Source organism: Colletotrichum paranaense (genome assembly GCF_030867605.1).
Source record: "Colletotrichum paranaense strain IMI 384185 chromosome Unknown Scaffold_2.1, whole genome shotgun sequence".
Lineage (NCBI taxonomy): Eukaryota > Fungi > Ascomycota > Sordariomycetes > Glomerellales > Glomerellaceae > Colletotrichum > Colletotrichum paranaense.
In genome coordinates this window covers 3,629,322-3,648,874 of record NW_026848960.1, presented here as the reverse complement: position 1 = coordinate 3,648,874, position 19,553 = coordinate 3,629,322, and the positions used below count along the sequence as shown (strand labels likewise).

At 54.1% G+C, this 19,553-nt stretch overlaps 6 protein-coding genes across 6 annotated transcripts; 2 read left to right on the top strand and 4 right to left on the bottom strand.

Moving 5' to 3' along the window:
* Nucleotides 1–83: 83 nt before the first annotated feature.
* Nucleotides 84–788, top strand: CPAR01_03128 (uncharacterized protein; the record flags this gene model as incomplete). Its single annotated transcript, XM_060487415.1, has 1 exon — nucleotides 84–788. One exon carries the CDS (start codon nucleotides 84–86, stop codon nucleotides 786–788), a length of 705 nt encoding a protein of 234 aa, XP_060354743.1.
* A 394-nt stretch (nucleotides 789–1,182) lies between these two features.
* Nucleotides 1,183–2,113, bottom strand: CPAR01_03127 (uncharacterized protein; the record flags this gene model as incomplete). Its single annotated transcript, XM_060487414.1, has 4 exons — nucleotides 1,183–1,479; nucleotides 1,536–1,633; nucleotides 1,684–1,806; nucleotides 2,002–2,113. 4 exons carry the CDS (start codon nucleotides 2,111–2,113, stop codon nucleotides 1,183–1,185), a joined length of 630 nt encoding a protein of 209 aa, XP_060354742.1.
* Nucleotides 2,114–2,896: 783 nt separating this feature from the next.
* Nucleotides 2,897–3,725, bottom strand: CPAR01_03126 (2OG-Fe(II)oxygenase; the record flags this gene model as incomplete). Its single annotated transcript, XM_060487413.1, has 2 exons — nucleotides 2,897–3,443; nucleotides 3,508–3,725. The coding sequence occupies 2 exons, from the start codon at nucleotides 3,723–3,725 to the stop codon at nucleotides 2,897–2,899; spliced, it is 765 nt and encodes a 254-aa protein (XP_060354741.1).
* A 774-nt stretch (nucleotides 3,726–4,499) lies between these two features.
* Nucleotides 4,500–5,405, top strand: CPAR01_03125 (uncharacterized protein; the record flags this gene model as incomplete). Its single annotated transcript, XM_060487412.1, has 1 exon — nucleotides 4,500–5,405. The coding sequence occupies one exon, from the start codon at nucleotides 4,500–4,502 to the stop codon at nucleotides 5,403–5,405; it is 906 nt and encodes a 301-aa protein (XP_060354740.1).
* A 469-nt stretch (nucleotides 5,406–5,874) lies between these two features.
* On the bottom strand, nucleotides 5,875–5,979 carry CPAR01_03124 (uncharacterized protein; the record flags this gene model as incomplete). The annotated part of the gene is made up of 1 exon (XM_060487411.1): nucleotides 5,875–5,979. The coding sequence occupies one exon, from the start codon at nucleotides 5,977–5,979 to the stop codon at nucleotides 5,875–5,877; it is 105 nt and encodes a 34-aa protein (XP_060354739.1).
* A 507-nt stretch (nucleotides 5,980–6,486) lies between these two features.
* CPAR01_03123 (von Willebrand factor type A domain-containing protein) lies at nucleotides 6,487–10,212 on the bottom strand (the record flags this gene model as incomplete). Its single annotated transcript, XM_060487410.1, has 5 exons — nucleotides 6,487–8,432; nucleotides 8,485–8,717; nucleotides 8,780–9,479; nucleotides 9,533–9,874; nucleotides 10,017–10,212. 5 exons carry the CDS (start codon nucleotides 10,210–10,212, stop codon nucleotides 6,487–6,489), a joined length of 3,417 nt encoding a protein of 1,138 aa, XP_060354738.1.
* Between the last annotated feature and the right edge of the window lie 9,341 nt (nucleotides 10,213–19,553).

The window sequence follows — 19,553 nt, the reverse complement described above, 5'->3', positions numbered from 1 at the left end:
CTTGCTCTCACATTGCCTTTGCAAAGGATTTTCAGGAATATCACTTACACGTCTGACTTCAATCTCATCATTTCAACGACACCATGTCTTACGATAGTGAAGATAGCACCCGCCCTATGCTCACCGAGGATGAGCACGAAAAGGAAACTCCTGTTTTCTCTTCATCACAGCTTCAGCGCCGCTACCAGCGCGAGGTTCTCTCCAAGCTCCTCATCGGTCTAGCTTTGAGCATCATCTTTGCCTTCTCCGTCACTTGGGTCTTCCAGTCTATCGTCCCGCCTGCTCGCACCAACGCCCAAGGCATCATCGAGAACCCTTGTGGCAACTCGTCCAGTGAGGCTCAAGCACTCGGTTGTCACTTTGACGTGCTCTCGTTCTGCTGGGTGCCAGAGGAGTGCTTCGACCGTGAGCTGACGGACAAGTTCCGCAACGCCGGGCCGTGGGTGTTCTACACCGACCAGAACAAGACAGCATCTGTGACTGAGGAGCAGTTCGGCTCCGACACCCAGCCCGTCTATCTTACCAACAGGCTTCACAAAACGCACTGCGCATACAACATTCTCCGGTTCCACAAGGCGTTGACTGAGAATCGCATGGTTCACCGCGAGGACGTCTTGACGCACACGCAGCACTGTACTCAGGTTCTGACGAGGATCAATGAGCCGGACGACATTGAGGTCAGGGCAAAGATTCAGTACCCTGACTGTGGGCACTTCTCAAGAATGTTTCCGGGAAAGGCGAAGGAAGGTGTGCCTGGTCACGGCCATGGACACTCCCACATGGGGTGAGACTAGGGATCGTACAACCAGACAAAGTGGCTAGACTGAGACTAGTGACTGAGACTAGTACAACAAAGCTTTTTTCTGGCCGTACAAATGAAAAATTTCACTATGACTGTATATGACTGGTGTGCTCTCACAGCGGAGATATGAGATTGTCACTGAGCCACTCGAGTCTGTTATCTAATAGGCGCCAAACTTAACCTCTAAACGGCCACTGAATAAGAGCCTTGAACACCATAGTCTGCATTCCGCTATTCTTGCCATATATAACAACACTCGACTCGTACGTTTGGTAGCAATATCAACATATCACAAGGCGCAAAGTAAGCCAGGTAAGAGAACGTATGTAAGTTGTGCGACAACTACGAATCTGTCTGCTACAAACTGTCTCTTATTATCCTTAATCTGTCACTCGCCAACTCTTGGGCAATGCTCGCTCGGGTTCCTTTGACCACGCCAGTAGGGCATCAAAATCATTGCAAACATGCATTACCCCATGATCAGCTACCCGGTGCGTGTCACCCTCAATATGGCCTTCGGCAGTGGAGTCAGCAAAGCACATTAGAGCCTGTCGGACGTAGTTGAAGCAGTGCGCCTTGTGCTCCTCCCACGTTAGTGTGACTCCGCTATGATAACCAGGCAGCTCCTCCTTGGGAACGCCGGCAGCCAAGAGACCAAAGTCCTCCAGGATTGATGCCTAGTGACTCGGGCGTCAGAAGTGCGAAGAATGAAAAGATCTATGAGATGGCTTACCAAACAGTGGATCTGATGGAAAGCTGCAATCTCGAACAAGTCACCTGAAAACAGCTTCTGAGGCCCGCTGCCGTCATATGGGGAGGCCCGGACAAAGGCTGGTAGTCTCGTTAGTCGGTGTTCAAAGCCTGCTTCAATAGATGCCTACCGTGGGAGAGACCTTGCCAAGAATCAAGAGTCTCGTTTAGGACACTCTGGTCATGGAAGGCATGAGCAGTGACCTCGTACTGATCAGGGCCAGACGGCTTAGGAACCCCTCTCGAGCTCACATCTGCTCTGCAGGTCAGCGTCATTCATGAGGTAAAGAAGTGTGGCTTGCCATGTGGGACAAAGTGATTGTAGTCGCTCCCCGCCGGCCAAGTCGTCGTGTCCTGTCGCCCAGCGTTCTGTCTGAATACCGTAGTGGTCGTTCCCAGAAGACAAAGAATGAGGATGATCTCAAGACAGCAACGAAACATCTCCCAACGTGACATGGAGGTCTTGCGGATAGAGCCCCGCTCCAAGGCGTCCACAAATTCAGAAGAATCCGTATCACCGTCCGAGGAGGAGTTGCGTCCAAGCAACTTGCTTTCTTCCATTGCAAAAGTTAGACAAGGCGTTTTACGATATGAGAAATGGCGAATGTCAGTTTGAAAGATGAGGCAGGTCTCGAGAGGTGGGAGACCAGAGAGAGAAGCAGATTCGTTCAGATTGTTGTTGTTGCTGTTGTACAGATATCGGCACGGCAGGGCACGAGGTAGTTCCTTTCCTCGCAATCCGAGCTCTCTCTAGTACGTGTCGATCTTCCGAGCTACTCAGGTGCGATGTGGCCCTCGTCTTTTCGCCATCTTCAAGAGTCTGATGCCTGCTAGCGTGTACGTCTACCAGAAAAGAAGCTTTCGGGAACCACAAACAAGCTTTGGGCTCCGTAAGAGTTGGCTCTAGCGGCCGCGTCCAATGATTCGAGCCAAAATAGCCGCCATTACCGATGTACCCAATGGGATACCGCACTTCACAAACTACACGCTGAATATCATCAAGGTTCATGCCACCGTCTTTCTGCCCAAAAGTCTAAAAAGGGGCTGCCGTCTTCCGCGTGTAGATGGCTGTGATCTAGAAAGCACTAGTGTAAACCTTTACCGGAGCCTTTAGAGAGAGCTCCATTTGTGTCGTTCACTAGCAGGTGTCATGTGAGAGGAGTACGAATTTGAGCATGTAGACTTTGTGGCCCTTGTAGATAGATCTCGATTAACCAGGACAAACAAGGTCTAAAGGCTAACAGAACGTGTGACAAAGCGGAGTCAAAAGGGTGAAAGATGATTGGTGCGCTGTTTCGAAACGTCCAATATCCCGGGGAGATAGTCCCCCCCCTCACATGCACACTAAACCTCCCGGCGTGTCCAGATATTCAACCCGATCTTCTTGCCGCCTACCGCCGGAAGGCCGGCATGTAGCGTTCGAGAATCTCCGGTCCCATCGGAATGGAGATTCCGCCAGAAGACGGCACTACCGGCGACCGCTCGCACTGTCAACTCTGTCTGGACCGCACAGTCGACCAGGTTGCACCACCGCTCATCCTCGACACCCCAGTCCACGGAGATCTTGGGGAACCGTGTCCCGCAGCTGGCACACTCCACATCGAGAACGGCGAAGAAGGTTGTTTCCCTGTTTGTCGTCTGGTTTCTCGCCGCGGGGTTCGCTGCCCAGTCATAGTGATTCGTGTACTGCTGCCCCTCCAAGTACCGCGTCACTTGCAGATCCTCCATCATGTCAAGGTCTACGTAGCCCTGAAACTCCGAAGCGCGGGATCTGATGCATTGGACGACAAAATCATCCGAAGACAGGTACGCTGTGGAACTGGTTCGTTCCTGCGCAGCAATGGATCGCCCGTCAGTGCCGATGGCGCGAGACCGCTGGAACCTAGGCTGCCTGTATTGAGTCAGTCAGCAAGTAAACCCCGAATCTTCAGCAATATGGAGGAGCTCTGACGTACGCAATCTGCAGCAGGTATTGGGACTCATCTGGGGTGATAAAGTTCTCAATGTGCTGAATGAGTGGATCATATGACAACGTCCGTACCGTATAGCGCGGGCGCGGGCAAGAGTTGCCGAGTGGGATCTGAAGCTCCTCCTGGGACCGAGACTTTGCGGAGAAGAGTGCCGCTAGGAGAGCCGCGGCGAAGGACATGGACAAAAATTGCTTGAGAGCCATTGTGTAAAGAGGGGGAATGTTAGAACGGGACTGACTGAAAGAGGTTAGAGAAGAAGTTTATGGTCAGGAATCGCAAACGCTAAGACCAGCATCGTGGGCCCGACGGATATCCGCCTTATATGCCCGATCGAGAGGCTTCCCACGGGACTTGAGAGAAACTGACGATTCATGCCTAGAGTTGTTCCTTGAGCCACGAAAAACTCTGAGATTTTCAAAGGTTGGATTCATGATGATCTCGATCCCCGAAGTTCAAACTTTGTCAACTTGGAATTCCCGATGGGAGACGCAATCATCTCGACTTATTCTCGTCGACGGGCGGCGATGCGTTGACTTTCGATCTTTGGAAAAGGTTGAACGGATCAACGAGTCATACGATCGAGCTGTAGTTCTTCTGTGGACTCGGAAGTATGGAGTATCACGAACAGCAAGAGTGACGGCGCGTTGACGCTATCACGAACAGGAAGTTTACGACAGGGCGTCGAGTGACGAAAGCACCCGTGTCCGTCGGACCGATGGCGTGGCCTGTGAATCTTGAACGAAGCGGCAACTTCACTGATGAGTTGTTAGCCGAGTCGACAGCGAAGTTGAACAGAAAAAATGGATATTTAAGGGTGCAATCTATCCCGGAAACAGCAAAAGGTTTCTTCACTCACTCATCAAGTCAAACACCTTCACAGTCTTCCAAGCTTCTTCAAAATCTTCAGTCTTCACCTTGCCTCTAGCAACCTTCTTCAAGCAACATTCATCCTTCCTCTCATAACTCCAAACGCCATCATGCATATGACAAAGGTCACCGCCATCCTTGCCTTCGCCGCAAGCCTTGCCGCCGCCGCGCCGGGTGCCAAGCTCGCCGTTCCGGAGAAGCGCCAAACCACCGAGTTCGGTCCCTATCCTGAGGACAGTTACCAGGGCAAGGAGAACAGCAAGCGCCAGACGACCGAGTTTGGTCCCTACCCCGAGGATAGCTACCAGGGACAGGAGAATGGAAAGCGTCAGACTACAGAATTTGGTCCTTACCCTGAAGATAACTACCAGGGCAAGGACAACCAAAGACGCCAGACGACAGAGTTTGGCCCGTACCCTGAGGACAAGTACGAGGGCAGAACAAAACGCCAGACCACGGAGTTCGGTCCGTACCCTGAAGACAGTTACCAGGGCAAGAGCTCGAAGCGACAGACCACCGAATTTGGGCCCTATCCCGAGGACAAGTATGAGGGAAACAGCATGAAGGAGAAGCGTCAAACCACAGAGTTTGGCCCCTACCCCGAAGACAAGTACGACAGCAACAGCATGAAGGAGAAGCGTCAGACTACGGAATTCGGACCCTATCCCGAGGACAAGTATGAGCGCAACAACATGAAGGAGAAGCGCCAGACAACCGAATTTGGTCCTTATCCAGAGGACAAGTACGAGAGCAGCAACTCCAAGCGTCAAACGACCGAGTTCGGACCTTATCCTGAAGACAAGTACGAAGCCAAAAACTCTAGACGCCAGACCACCGAGTTCGGACCCTACCCGGAGGACAAGTACGAGAGCAAGAACTCCAAGCGCCAGACTACAGAGTTCGGACCCTACCCAGAGGACAAGTATGAGGGTAACGGCAAGAAGGAGAAGCGCCAGACCACCGAATTCGGACCTTACCCCGAGGACAAGTACGAGGCCACCGACAAGAAGGAATAGAGTAAGTCTCTTACCGCCCTTACCTACCTCCCTCTACCTGCACAACGACCTTTCCGTCTAACGCAATGAACCAAACTTTGCAGCTGCTTGTCATCTTCACGAGTTAGAGTCGGAAGCTACATGGAGTCTTGCGGCGACAACAAGAAGAAAACCAAGAAAAGGGGCAGAAAAAACAGGTTTTAGATGGGGGAGTATGTCTTGAAGTTACTTGTGCCTAGCTCGCAGCTATAGACTGGAACTCGTGTTGTGTCTTTCAAACAAGTCCTTTCCCGTGATGCCCATGCCAGAGTGACTCGGATTCTGATTGTTGTCAGTGTAGTATCATCGCAGTTGGGATAGGGGCTGTGAAGTTCCACCAGTCCAGCTCAGTTAAATGAAAAGAATTTATCAAGCCAAGACTCGATATATATTCGACAGCCGTACCAACAGATACTCAGCGTGGGTGCTAAAAATCAAAAGACTCATCCGCTCAGCAACGGCCACATTCACTCAAGTCACAAAAGGCAATGATCTGATGTGGCATGTCAACAGCAAGTAGTATTGCTCTACTCTTCCACACGTCCGTGTCGTTCATTCCCAAACATGTACAAGAAGCATGCTTTTTCGCAGCCGAGCCCACTACCCACTCCCGTCATCCAGTTTCCCTCCTCCCATTCTCCAGACATCAGTGACATGACAATAAGAAGCGAAATTACATGATTTGTAAGGCTCTCGGTGACGTGGCAGCGCGAGAAAGCTTTCATGAGATGCGACGGCACGACGAGTTGTCTCGCAGGATAAAAAAAGCGTGCTCGAAGACATAGTAGGTAATAAAGGAATAAAAATAGCAAAAACATTTGTGGTATCTTTCCGGCAAAGCATGCTGCGGTGCGGTAAAGACGTGAGCAAAGCAGCTATATCGGTAACAAAAAACAAATCAGCTGTAGATCAGGGGGTATGATGGTTGGCAAAGACGAGCCCGTGCCAAGTAACGACCGTAAGAAAGTGTTTTCCCAAGGAACCAATACGCCGCCGCCTGGTCGTTCAGGCAGTTCAAGTGTTCCCATTTAGTCAGAAAAGTATGGCATATCGAGGAGGTCACTTAGGCCTCCTCCATGATGCCGCCCTCGCCGCCACCCTCCTCGCGCCACTCACGGCTCTTGCTGGTGAGCTTCTTCACGCCCGCCACGCGACCAGACCAGAGGGATTCAATCGGCGTGCGGAAGGTGAAGGCTCGCTGGGAGCTGATTACTCCAATCGCTTGGAGAACAGCTTTGCGACTGTCGCGGCCAAAGACGGCAGGGTGGCTGATCCATTCGAGACTGCTCTCGAGCTCGTGGTCCAGAGCGGCAACGGTGTTGGCATCGATACCGGCACCGAGGCCGAGACCATCGTTGGACCGACTGCGCCCAATGCCAGTGGCCTGGTAGCCATTGACGGCGGATGAGTTGGCCGATTGAGTGGGCGATGGAGTTTGTTTTCTGTCGGGAGTGATGGAGGGTGAGGCATCGTTGCCGGGGTGCGGGGTGGATGGGAGGGATCTCGTTGGCGGTGCCGTGGGTGGAGGGATCGGAGGCAGACCGCCTTTTCCGAGACCCTTCAAAATAGATCGGGTCTCGTTGAGTAGAGTGTGCGCTCGGTCGTGCTGACCGCGTGACACGAGGGTCAAGGCGCGGGTTAGCATATCCGACGTCAGCAGCTCCATGCGCCGCTGGACGATGTGCGGGTGAGGGGGGATCGGGGGCGATCCTGCCCACGAATTCTTGTTTTTCGCTTGGGCCGGAAGCATAGTGATGGCTAGCAGAGACGGGCGAGGAAGATGGGAGAGCGTGCCATCTCGGAGAATGTCACCCCATGTAAGGTCGGCCTGGATGAGGGGCACCTCCTCGACAGATGTCACCCGCTGGTCGTCGCCATCGCCAGCTCCGCCGAGCGCCTCCAGACCCGAGACGATGTTGTCCCAAGGATCCTGCGGTAGTTGTTCCTGAGACGTGTTATCCGGCACAATGACAAGCTGCACCAAGACGTCGCGCTTGTCACCGAACCTAAGATCGCCCAGGGAGGCCTCAGCGTCACGACCCGTGGCGCGCTTGGTAATCTGCAAGGCGCCGCTGATCTTGTGGAACTTGGCCGGAGATCCTTCAGGCAGCTTCAGCTTGAGCTTCACGTTTTGGTGAGAGAGTGTCTGCATGGCGCCGAGGCAGCCGGCAAGGCACTCGCGAAGCATCATCCAGTCCTTGACGTAGGTGTAAGATGCCTTGGTGCGGGTAGAGAGCTCAATCATGGTATCGGGCTTGTGCGTCATGCCGAGGCCAAAGGAGTGAATGGTGATCTTGGCTGCTTCGGCTCTCGACACGACAAAGTCGACGCTGTCGGCGTCCGAAGTAGAGGCGTCGCTGATGAGCATAATGGTAGCGATCGGGTTGTTGTACTTGCGCTGCATGAGCAAGTCCATGGCGACATTGGCACCCTCAACCACGTCGGCGCGGTGGCTCTTTTGCCCAACCGGCTTGATGGAGCCCAATACGTTGCCCCAACCGGGCCACGCCTTTGTAGTCATGCCCACGATGGGTACGCCGCCGCCGCCCGATCCAAAGGTGACCAGTCCCATCCTATCTCTCTCGCCGAGGGTGTTGACCATGAATTTGAGAGCATCGCGAACCAGGTTGATCTTGACGCCTTGCATCGACGATGAGATGGGAACGACCACGACCACGTCGATGGGAACGTGGATGGAAGCCGGCATTGTCGGGCTTCTCTGGAAGTTGGTGTACTCGGTGGGCGCCGTTGTGGTGGATTTAGGGCCGCCCCATGACGAGGCAATTGACGACACCCTTTGCTGTCGCGATCCACGCTGCCAGTCATCCTCGTCCGTCTCGGAGAATTCTCCTCGGTCGTACTCCGGACTGCGGACTGGCGACGTCTCGACAGCGTTCAAGTCGAGTAGCGCTTGGTGCCACAGCTTGAGCTGATTGCGGTTCTCGAATCTAAGGTGGAACTGCGGCAGCTCCGCGACAGAAAGGTTGAGTGTAAGAATGTTCTCATCAACTGCCGAATGGTTAACGTCCAGGCCCGAATGGTAAAAGGGAAGGTGTCTCACTGTTGCCCGTTTCCGAGACCTCGTTGAGATGTTTCTTGATGAGAATGGATCCTTTGAGTGTGCAACGGGTGGTCTTCTTGGGCATGCCGTTTTCATCCCACTGCCCTGCGAGGGTTACCTTCTTCTCCTTTACGCAAATCAACATTTCAGCGAACAGGAAGCATTCCAGCTCCTGCCAGGATGCTTTATCCTTGCCGACACGTAGTGTGCCATAGAGCCGCAGTTTGCCGAATCTGGGGTGTGTCAGTCATGTCATTGGCCGCAGGCATGCACGGAATGTGTGCCAAAATCTCACCTGCTGAAATCGAGCCCATGCCAGTTGTCCACACGGTTTCTCAAATTCTCGGTTTGTTCCTCCAGTACTTCCCGAGACTCGTAGGGATAGAATCGAGGCGCACTTCGGGCCGGGGAGGGCGGTCGCGCAAACGCCTCGTCGATTCGGGCATTCACTGCAGGCGGGCCTGGCGGGGCTGACCCAAGATCTTCGGGATCGGGCCGCCACTTGTTGTCGGGTACTTCTACGGTGATAAGGCAGGTCAAAGTCTGCTGCTGCCGAGACCTGTTGATGGTAGGAAACTCGGATCGAACCGTCACTGTCGGTGCCGGGATCGGATTCCTCGTAATCGCGCGGGGGCTACCCGGTGTGGTCTCCATTGCCTGAACGTCATAATCGTGTCTGCGCGGCGGGCCGCTTTGGGTTGTTTCGGGGTAACCACCAGACGACGCAACGCCGGTGGCCTCGCTATCGCTGCGAGCGTGCCTTGAAGGGCCGTACCTCTCGGAAGCCGGTGGCTGGCTGCTCTCCCTGTCGCGTCCAGTGCTTCGGGGCGCGCTTTCGCGGGTGTGGGTGCTGGCCATATTTCGCTGGTTTGACTCGATGCTGGTGGGGCGCGGAGTGGGCGTTGGGTTGTCCCATGGCGTAGCCGTGGGCGTAGGGGTGTGATTTGACCTAGTGTCGGTGGATGAGACAGATCGAACGAGGTTGCTGATTTTTTCTGCAAAAGAATTAGCCATGTCTCAGGCGAGCAAGACATGAGAGTGCGCTTACCAATATCCAAGACATTGCCGCCCCGACTAGTGTCGAGATGGAGAGGCGCATCGCATGAGGGGCAATATTGCGATTCGAATTCGCGGATAAACTCGTAGAAGCAAGCTTCGTGAGATACGTGCGAGCACGAGAATTGTAGAATGCGCTCTCCGCGCAGGGTGTGCTCCAATGGCTCCTCGCATACTGCGCATTCGCTCCCTACAAAGGTGCGCTCCCTCCTGTTGCGGCCGGCGCCTGATGCCATGTTGTTAGATGAGTAGCTGTCGCCTCTTCGATGTGCGCTGTCTCCGGATCGAACTGATGCGTTGGAGCGCTGTCCTGTGCCGCGAGCTATTGAGACGTCTGTGTGCAGAATGATTAGCAAGAGTAACTTTTCCCCAAGTTTGGACGTCAAGCAACAGATTGAGCGTCGGTCGTTCGGACGGAAAGTCAATTCGCGACGCTTAAGCAGTCATGCATCGGAGTCAAATGAGGGCCTACGTACTCTTCTCTGGAAAGGACGGCGCATCCGTCCACGTATTGTTTGTCCTTGTCGTTGTAGCGGTACCAGGACGGTAGGGGTCTTGAATGGCCTTGGGGCTCACAAGACCAAGATCGAGAAGGTGGTTAACCTGACTGTCTTTGGTGCTTGAAGATCCAAAGCCGAACCCTTTCGAACCCTTCCGAGACCGACTGAACATTAGGAAAGCGCCGCGTCCAAGACTGCGCGATCAGGTGAAGTCGGCAGCGGGGGGAGGCAAACGTGCCGTGAAAGGGTGAAGTAGTCGGCGGCTTGTTCGAATCGGAGGGCGCGAATCGTCAAATCGTGGAGCACCTCGTAATGTAGGAGAGAGCTGGGCGTGAAGTATATTTTAAGAATCGGAAAGGTGATATCAGAATAGGGACGGTATAGGCGATGAGGATCTGGGATCCACCCGTGTGACTGGTAATGCCAACAGGAAAGCGAACAAGAAGGCAGAGGTTGGTCCCGGGTATGTGGCTGTGGCGGGTTGTCACACAAGAACCTGGGAAGCCTGGCAGGGTGTTTCAAATGGTTGTATCAACAATGCTGGGTCGGATGGAAAGCAGGCTGAACATGCATGATTGCAGGGTGTCGAAAAAGGATGGTGTGAGAGTTGGCGACGAGAGGACGGATAAACTGCAATCCAGAGAACGGCCGAAGAAGGGGAGAGGAAAAAAAAAAGTTCGATGCCGTCGGAGTTCAGCAGGAAATGGGTTGCTGGGCAGATGGGTGTACAGGTAGGTGCAAATGCACGTTTGCGGCAGGTTCGCGTGTCGTCGCAAGTTCAAGGTTCGACAGATCCCAGGTATGTTTTGGAGATGGCAGGACGATGGCGTGGCTCTCCTATCCTCGGTTTTTTTCTCCTTTCGCAGGCGTCGGTGTGTGTGTGTGAGTGTGTGGGATGGGATGATGCGTCGTCTTGTCTCGGTCGTAACAAGAATTAGTAGATTGGTGTCGGAGAAGCTACTAGCCTACCCTTAGGTAAGATGAGAGAGCAAAAAAAGCGTTGGCTTTCCCCCCTTTTGGTAGCGGTTGTTGGTCTGCGCCGTTTGATTCAGGGCCGCAATTGGAAAAGACGTCCAGTGGCTTCCGCTTCCTACCTATCCGAGGAGCAAGTCGACAAAGAAAGACGGTAGACGGGAGAGGTTTGGGTTTGTCTTGTCGGGAGCGCCCGCCAGCACGGTATACTGCGTCTGGCAAGGAGGGCGGAAAATGGGGAAGGGACCAAGTATATACCTTTGCGGTCACAGTCGAGAGGAAGAGAGTGTGTGCAAGACGTGACTGACGGGGAGGAAAAGGGACGTGGAAGGGGAAGAGAGAGAAAGCAGCAAGAGAGGCGTCTTGCAGGTGGGGACCTCTGCACGTTTTCCCTTTTCTTTGTTCGTCTAAGCCTGGGCCTGGTCCCTGTACCTCTGTACCTGGACCTGTACCTGTACCTCTGGGCCCGGCAATCCCAATCCCAGAGAACAGCGCAAGACGGATGGAGGCCCCAGGCTTGCAGCTAGAGTCTACGCAGTACATACGCAGTAGAGACTGACAGAGCATGCGGTGCACTGTAGCCACCATGTCATGTAGGTACGGTAACCTAGCGTGGGTGAACTGCAGATGGATGGATGGATGGATGGGGATTGCTCGTCCTGAGCTTCTACGTTCTTGGTGTGAGGTCGACGGCCTTTCTCAGGTACAAGGCCCGCGATGTACCTACGTACTCTGTAATAAGATCAGGGTAAACTACTTAAGGAGGCCGCGATGGTACATTGAGGGGCAGGGTTCCTGGGGCTAACAACGGCCTAGGTAAGGTAGGTAGCTTCGGCTGGTTCCCCCCCTCCTCGCTATTTACTCTCTTTTCTGACTCCTATCTCAGGTTCGCAATGTGTAGCCGCAGGTCCTCCGTAGGCCCTGGGAAACGGATATTGGGGAGAAAGTGATTCGAAAGGAGTTGACACGTGACCCAATTGCCCCAACCCGCTCTTCTAGAATGGCCAAGTTCATGTTGTCTTTGTTTGCTCGGCGGAACAGAAGCGGTAGATGTGGTGGGGGAGTCATGCAGGCGCTGCGCAAAACATACATGTACGTACGACAAAGCAAGGTAAGGTAGAGATCAGATGGCCAGCTCAGACCGTGTGAAGACGATGGTGGTTTTGCGGCTTTTACATGTGCCGTGCAGCATGGACGCGCGGGCTTTTGGAGCGAGGTACGCCATACGCCCAGATGATGGCCTTGCGCATTGCGAACAGACTCTCAAGACTGAAGTCGCGGGGTCGACGCCATAACGTACCTGAGGTACGAAAGTAGCTACGGAGCAGCTGAAGCCTGAAGCTCAGGTTCGGATGGATGTCCACTTGCTGTTGGTAACTGCCAATGGACCCCGTCTCGTTGATTTCGTAAGAATACGGATACACTATGGAGTACAGACGGCCCAGATTCGTCGAGACGGTCGTGGTGGTTCCAGGGGGAGATGACCGATCCAATCCAATCTGCACAAGGCAGACAAATGGTGTCCGTCACGGAGAATTAAGAGAAAAAATAGGAGGCGTTGGTCAATCGTGGTGTCTGGTCAAGAACTAGTGATGCCACCAGGCTCAGAGCTGGATTAAGCGGCAGACGGCAAGTCTTATTTCTTAGCACTAAAATGGTCATATCTCTTCAATTTGGTGGCAATCAAACGCGCCAAAATGGATCAATTGGGGATATGCCGACTTTGGATCAATACGGATGGTAAACATTGATCGCCTTGATGAAGACGGAGACAACAGATGAGAAAATCTGGGCCCCCGCTCAAAGACTTGTATTTTTATTAGATTTTCATCTGGCTAACCTCGCCTCCCACGATACTCTTGCACCATCATCATTTTCGTCGTTGTTGGCCGCTCCCCGTGCCCGCCCTGTCAAGACTCAGTGCTGCGTTGCGCATTGCATAGTTGATTGACAGCCGAACCAATCTAGGCAGATCGACTTTCCCATACGAGCAATAGTCCACTTTGCATGGGCATGACGGTGATGCACTTTTCGCCTCCTTGGTTCCTTTTTTTCTTTCCTCTCGCCATCTTGCACGTCAGCCTCTTTCTGTTTTTTTCCTTTTCGGATGCAGCCTGTCAAGTTCATTTCTGGTTGTCGACCGTGTCAACCCTGTGCAGGGACAGAAGGAGACAGAGTTTGGCGAGAGATCCGTGCGTTATACTACCAGATCCCGGGTCGGATACGAAAATATACCCCGTCTTACCATGAGCCGTCCACATCACGCGCGGTATTGGCCTGGTACTCTCGTCATTTTCCAGCAGTACATGACCCTGCGCGGGTTGTCCGTCAAGCTAAGGTACCTTATGCAGCAGCCAGCAGCCAGCACCGCAGCATATGTACGCACCACCACGCAGTACAGAGGTGCCTGTGCTGTGCATTGCATCTCCAATGGTTGCCCGTCACCAGTGACCATAACTCGAGTTACCTTGGTTCAGCCCAAGGGTTACTTGACGGCGTGGCGTGCGTGGGTGAAAACCGCAAGGACTTGTTTATTGCCTTGCTTGTCAACGATTTGCCCCTCCAGTGCTAAGCCTACTTACTTTTTGCGAGGGGTCGCGCTGGGTGCCGGGTCATGTTTGTGGGTGAAGTTGGCAGCAATGTCGGCACCCATAATTCATCACTGTGAGCAATTCATGGCGGATATCTCTTGGTTCCCGCGGTGGCCAGGTTCAACAACCCCGAATTGGTCTTCTTATTGGCACAGCATCCATCGCCTCGCAGAATTTCCCTCTCTGCTGCCATCGTCTGCTCGAAACCTCTTGCCAATATCCCACACACCTTAGACCGGGCCGTCTTGACTCTCGACACTTGTTCCTGCTCCTACGGGTATTGCTGCTCCTGCCTCCTGTTCTTCCATGCTAGGTTTGTATCCGTCCCTTGGAAAGTACTCGACAAGTTGAGGTGATCCTGCCCCGCCAGGTAAGGTACCTTCCTCTGCAAGCCTTACTCTGCGTGTGATCATGTACCTGCGACTCAATCGCCTCCACCGGCCAGGGCTTTGGGCCACCGGATGGCAGGTTCGAATTTCCACGTCTGCCATTCTCAGCCAGTCGCACTGCTCTGGCAGGACCAGGGAACCCCCGAATCGGCCTCTTCCCATAACCTCTTCCCTGCCGACCTGCCCCGCCGATGGACCCCCCGTTCGAGAGAAATGGGTATTCTTCTTCCCCCGGTCCAAAGTTCCTTCCTTCTTCCTTGAACCCAGCAAGTGGGTCCCTCTGAATGGAAGGAAACGGCCGTCTGGGTTCCCATCTTCCTTCCTCTCAGTCTCTTAGTGCCCTTTTTTTCGCTCTTCCTTTCTACCTTAGACCCTGGCATGCAACAAATCCCACTCACCCATCACCATCCCAATCCAGGACACCACGACGAATGGTGTCCTGGATTGGGGTTGATCAAAATGAAGCCGTCGATACTTGGAAATCTGGGACACCGCTTCATAAAGTTCGGACACGCCAAAGCTCCTCCCTCCTCGTAGGGATCCCACCCCCTCTCCTTCTGTTGCACAAGACAAGGGATCCCACTACACTGCGACTCTATTCTTGTCAACGACGGCCATGGCCAGCAGCCAAATGTCGACAAGTTTACCTCATTACGCCGATGACAAACACTGGCCATCAGAAAATCCAATCACCCATCGTCCACGAGACTATGGATACACTGCGCTGAACTGCTTGGGCTGACCGCTGCCAACTTGGTTCGCGGCTCACCTTCTGCCAGCATTCGCTTCGAAACGAAAACGCACAACCGCCTCGGCTCACGAAGCATCGTCGTCAGCGGAAGCGCTATGTAAACCGCCGTCGTCATCGGGTTACCCAGTCCCTCCATTTCGATTGGGTCTTCCCGTCCCTCCTCTGGATGCCATCCCTGATGGTTCCTGTCCGCCCAAGCACACACTCCGCTTATTGGAGGCCCTTCTCCCGCGCCTCCCTTCTCTAGTGATGATGGGCTTGCGATGGCTATGCTAAACAACCATTTCTTTCAGTGAAGCACTAGGCCGCAGACCGCAGAAGAGGGTGTCGAGCTCGTTGATACGCAGAATGCGATACACGCCGCATGTGCCTGCTTCGGCTTCCTCCTGTATCCACACGGGTACGGATACACGCCGTAGAATCCAACAGGCAACCCTGAGGCAAGCATTCTCCGCCATGAGATAGCGACAGACGCTCATCTCGTTTCCCGTGTCGTTGGGACATTTGTTCTTCGTACTTTGGAAATACCGTCAAAATGGCACGATTGGCAGGGGGAACACCAGGGTCGACCGCCCGCTCTGTGCTATCAGCCACACGGCACGTGGCATGGAAGGGCCTAGGAGCCGAAGTATCCAAAGACAACCCCAATAGGACCCCTACGACCTACCCAGTCTGGTTCAAACCTTCTTCTGCCCGCTCACCCTAGGCCCAGGTATTCGTGCGTATATGGAGTACCTGAGTTGAACTCTGAAGTGAGCATTTCAATAGTAGATGGTTGTTGCTTGAAGTGGTCACTGCTTGACGGAGCAAACCCTGCCATTGAGACTAGGTATGTGGCCTGAGGTGGCATCAAAGGATCGCCCACTACCAAAACGTCCCCATCTTGGTACCCGCGATGCTTATCGAAGTAGCTCACGGACGACTCAGTAATCGGAACGCAATTATACTCTGCCGCAATATTGATCCATCACCCGTTTCTCACGACGTCTCAAGCGAGTTGCTACATCGTTGCCAATACTCGAGGGGCACAGCGACACGTACTCCAAGGCAAATAGCTTCCTAGCCGACGCGGGCGAGATCACTCATCCATACACACAGGATGCCGGTTGGTTGATAGTCACACCAATGAGCGAGACGCAGCGGCTTTCCAACGAGGACCAGGCTGTTTCCAGAAGCCAGGCTGGCGTGCCTAGAGCAATTGAAGCTAAGGCGCCGTTGCTGCACGAGTGGCGCTAGGTCTGCAGCGCCTCTACTGCGTACAGCCCAAGTCCCTATCTTGTTATCCTAGGGATCCACGATGCAGTTAGTATCAGGGAGCAAGATCGTTCCAATCGACTGGCTACACATACGGTTGGCGGAAGCGTTGGTGAAACGGGCAGCCGTTAGGCCAGACGGACTCTAACCAACCACTCTGCTGAAACCAACAGCCGGCCAGCAGATGCATTCATTCGGTAATGTGCTCATCTGAAGACATTCGGGTCATTGCAGCGTTTTCTGCTTCGGCTACTGCGTCCTCATACTCATCCGCGAGCGTCCCGTCGGCATCTGTCAATACGGACCGAAAATGCTGCGTAACCGTCGGGCAAGACGGTCTGCCGTAACATGACCGACGCACAATAAAGGGGACGCTTAATTAGCTCGTGGGGACGGATATGTGCATCAAATTCCCCGTCGACGAGGGGTCACCGCCCTGCCTTGCCCAGATTCTTGCTGCTGTAACCAGCCTGTGGGCCAATGTGGGGCCTCGCTGAGCCGACCCGAATCGCACGAAATGCTCCTCGGCCGTCTATTTGATTACGCACGAAAGACAATACCTGCTGTTGTGCAATGGCAACTTTGCTCAGCAGCTCAGGTCTCTGGCAGATACCAGCGCGCTCAGGAGGTATGTAGGTTCTGCTACAGCCTGCTCCATATAGCGGCACACAGATCATAGTGGAAGCACTCTTCATATCGAATTACCGGGGAGTCCCTCTTTGAAGTTACATCACTGGCAAAGCAGGGGGGGGGGGGGGGGGCGATTGTCCATCGCTGACTTTCCAACCGAAGCCTTTTGCTGGCAGAGTCTTCCTTACATCGATAGGAGGATGATCCTGGCCCGGCTCATTGCACAAAACGGGGGCCAAATCGGAAATTGTCCAAAGACCAGAGAGGAGTAGCGACCGCCGCCGAATCTCCAAGCTAACAGCTCGCGACCACCATTCCAGAGTCCCGTCTCGCTGGCACGGCCCTGCCTTTGCAATTGATGAATCGCGAGAAGATACGGATCCAGCTAGCGACAACTTAGCTTGGTCAGGCGCAGCCACGCTCTATATTGCATCACGAGCTTTTGCATTACAGAGGCAAATGATGTCCAAAGATTGACGGCGTTGACGGCCTCGCTCCCGCTTGGCCAAAGCTCAACAAGATGCGCGGTGGCGGACGCCGTGATCGTTGGCCGGCGTCAAGTCGACCAGCACCCTAAGAAAGAAAATGGATACGTAACGATATCAAAGTTTTATTATGGTTCGCCGCCGGTCTTGCAGCGATACGGACATGCATCCCGATTTAGCCCACAGGACCGATCAGGAAGAAGGAAACTGCGCTCACAATGACCTCTCGACAAATGCGCTTTCTTCTTCTCTGTCACCGACCTCTCAACTGCATCGGTGGTGTGCTCATCCATCTCCTGGACAAGTTTCGATGCCCTGCCAGCTCAGCACATCACCATCGAGAACCAGATCGGGCCCCTGTCTTGCCGTGAAGCGACCGGGCGTGCCGCGAGACCCATTCGCCCGGATGCCCGACGTCCACTTTCAGGGCGTACAAACGGCTCGGCTGGTTTGTTCAAGCGTCCCGTCCAAGACTCCAGCCACGGTGCGTTTCGCTGGCGGGACGGTGCATTCGGGCCAGGGTGCAACCCCTGGTGTGTCTCACTCACGCAAAGGATTGAAGATATCCCCAGGTCTGGCGACGTGATTGCTCAGTCCAGTAACGATTGACGTGAGCTGCGCGGCGAGTGCTCAGCCAGGTCCAATTTTTACCCCCCTGCGCCACGTGTGGCCTGGTTCAAAATGCGGTCTCTAGGCGTTTTGTGAAGGCATCGCTAGGAGGCCTACGGAGAATAGGCGATAGCCGCCCCAGGCCTGGCCCAGGTTTCGCCAAAAGGGCGGTGACAGCCGGGTATTGTAATCGTCGTTGAACGTTGCAGTTATTGAAGTGTGCGGTGACTGACTTTGCACCGTGTCAAGCCTGCAGATCACAACCCAACTCAACCGAGCTGCAGTTCCGACCCTTTTGTTGAAGACCGGCCTCGCACGGGCCCTCTCGGTAGGTGCGTGTGGCTGCGACCATGCGGTCCCAATGCAGATTGTCGACTACATTCAACTTCAGTCTCGAATCTGCCGGCTCAAGTCATGACAGCTTTGGTTGGACTGCCGGCTGAAGCAAAGTGCCTAGGCTACCTTTCCCAGACTCTTGCACAACTGACTTGCGCATCTATTTACCCGCCAACAGTCTAGCAAGACATCGGCAATGCAAACAGACGCCTCTGCAGTGAGAGGTACCCCGGGATATGTGGCGTGCAGGAGAGATGATGGAAAAACTGGAGCTTGGATTGCCATGTTTTGGGACGGAGCCAAGACTGATTCACGTCTCACCATTCCTGCGGCTCGTCTCCGCGCTGCAAGCCCCCCGAACATGCTTCGCGAACGCCAGTCAACTTCTAGAGCTTATCAGACATTCGGGTCGACATGGAAAGGGAATAAAGACATCTCATCGGAGACATCAGACGGTCCAGAACGCGCTAGCGTCGGGCTCGAAAAAAGCCAGCCCGATCCTGAGATGTGAATTACCAACATGCTTGCGACACATCATCGGGTCGTTCTCACAAGGACAGATTCTATGAAGGAGGTTTCAATAGCTGGCCAGGCGGACCAGGCATCCTCAACCGCGGTCTTGGAAATTCTGCTCAGCGTCAGTGCCATCCTCAAACACTCATGCTCAAGGTGGGCAGGCCGGGGTTGGCTCGTATTGCCAATTGCTGGCTTCACGACGTGTGACGACGTCGGCCGATGGCGTTCTCAACGTTGCCTCAAACACGAGAAGCTCATGTGGCTAGTCGAATAGCTCACTGACCTGAACGGCGCAACGCGGTCTGTATGGTCGTTGGCAGACTGTCAAGCGACAAGCTATCCAACTACTGCCGCCTCGTCACCGGTCCGTCGTTGACGGGGCGTGCGTTGGTGATGTCGATCGCCAGCCTACTACGGACAGGTCCGGAGTATCTGCCGATATAGTTCTAGAAGAACGCCGACTACCGCTCTAGCGTTGTCTTGCCCGCAGCCACTTGTCCTCATCAACGGCTCGCGACCTCAATTAACATTTTGCCTAGTCTACACGTGGTTTCTCGTGCTTCCACTACCGTTGAGTCAGTCTTGCGTCTTCCGCTGCGGGTGTCGATCAAACGGGTACTTGAGCGCTCTTCATGCTGTGTTCTGTTCATTCACAAGTCGGATCCGAAAAGGCTCAACCCGCAGAACCTACCAGAGACCAGCGCAGAAATGGGATGAAGCGGGTCCCATGCAACCACAGCGTGCAATTGTCTGTGGAACAAGTCTTGTTGGCTGACTCGGCCATCCACACCACAATGGCCAAGCTTATCGGAAAAGCCGAGCGACCACAAGATGTATCCTGCTCGTCCGTTTGAGGAAGGCAGATGCAGTATACTGCCAACAAAGTAAGTTGGCAAACGGGGTGACGCGGTGGCTTCTTGAGACGGACAGCTTCGGATGAGAAGACGGCACACAGCGGGATTCCGGGAGCGATTCGGCGG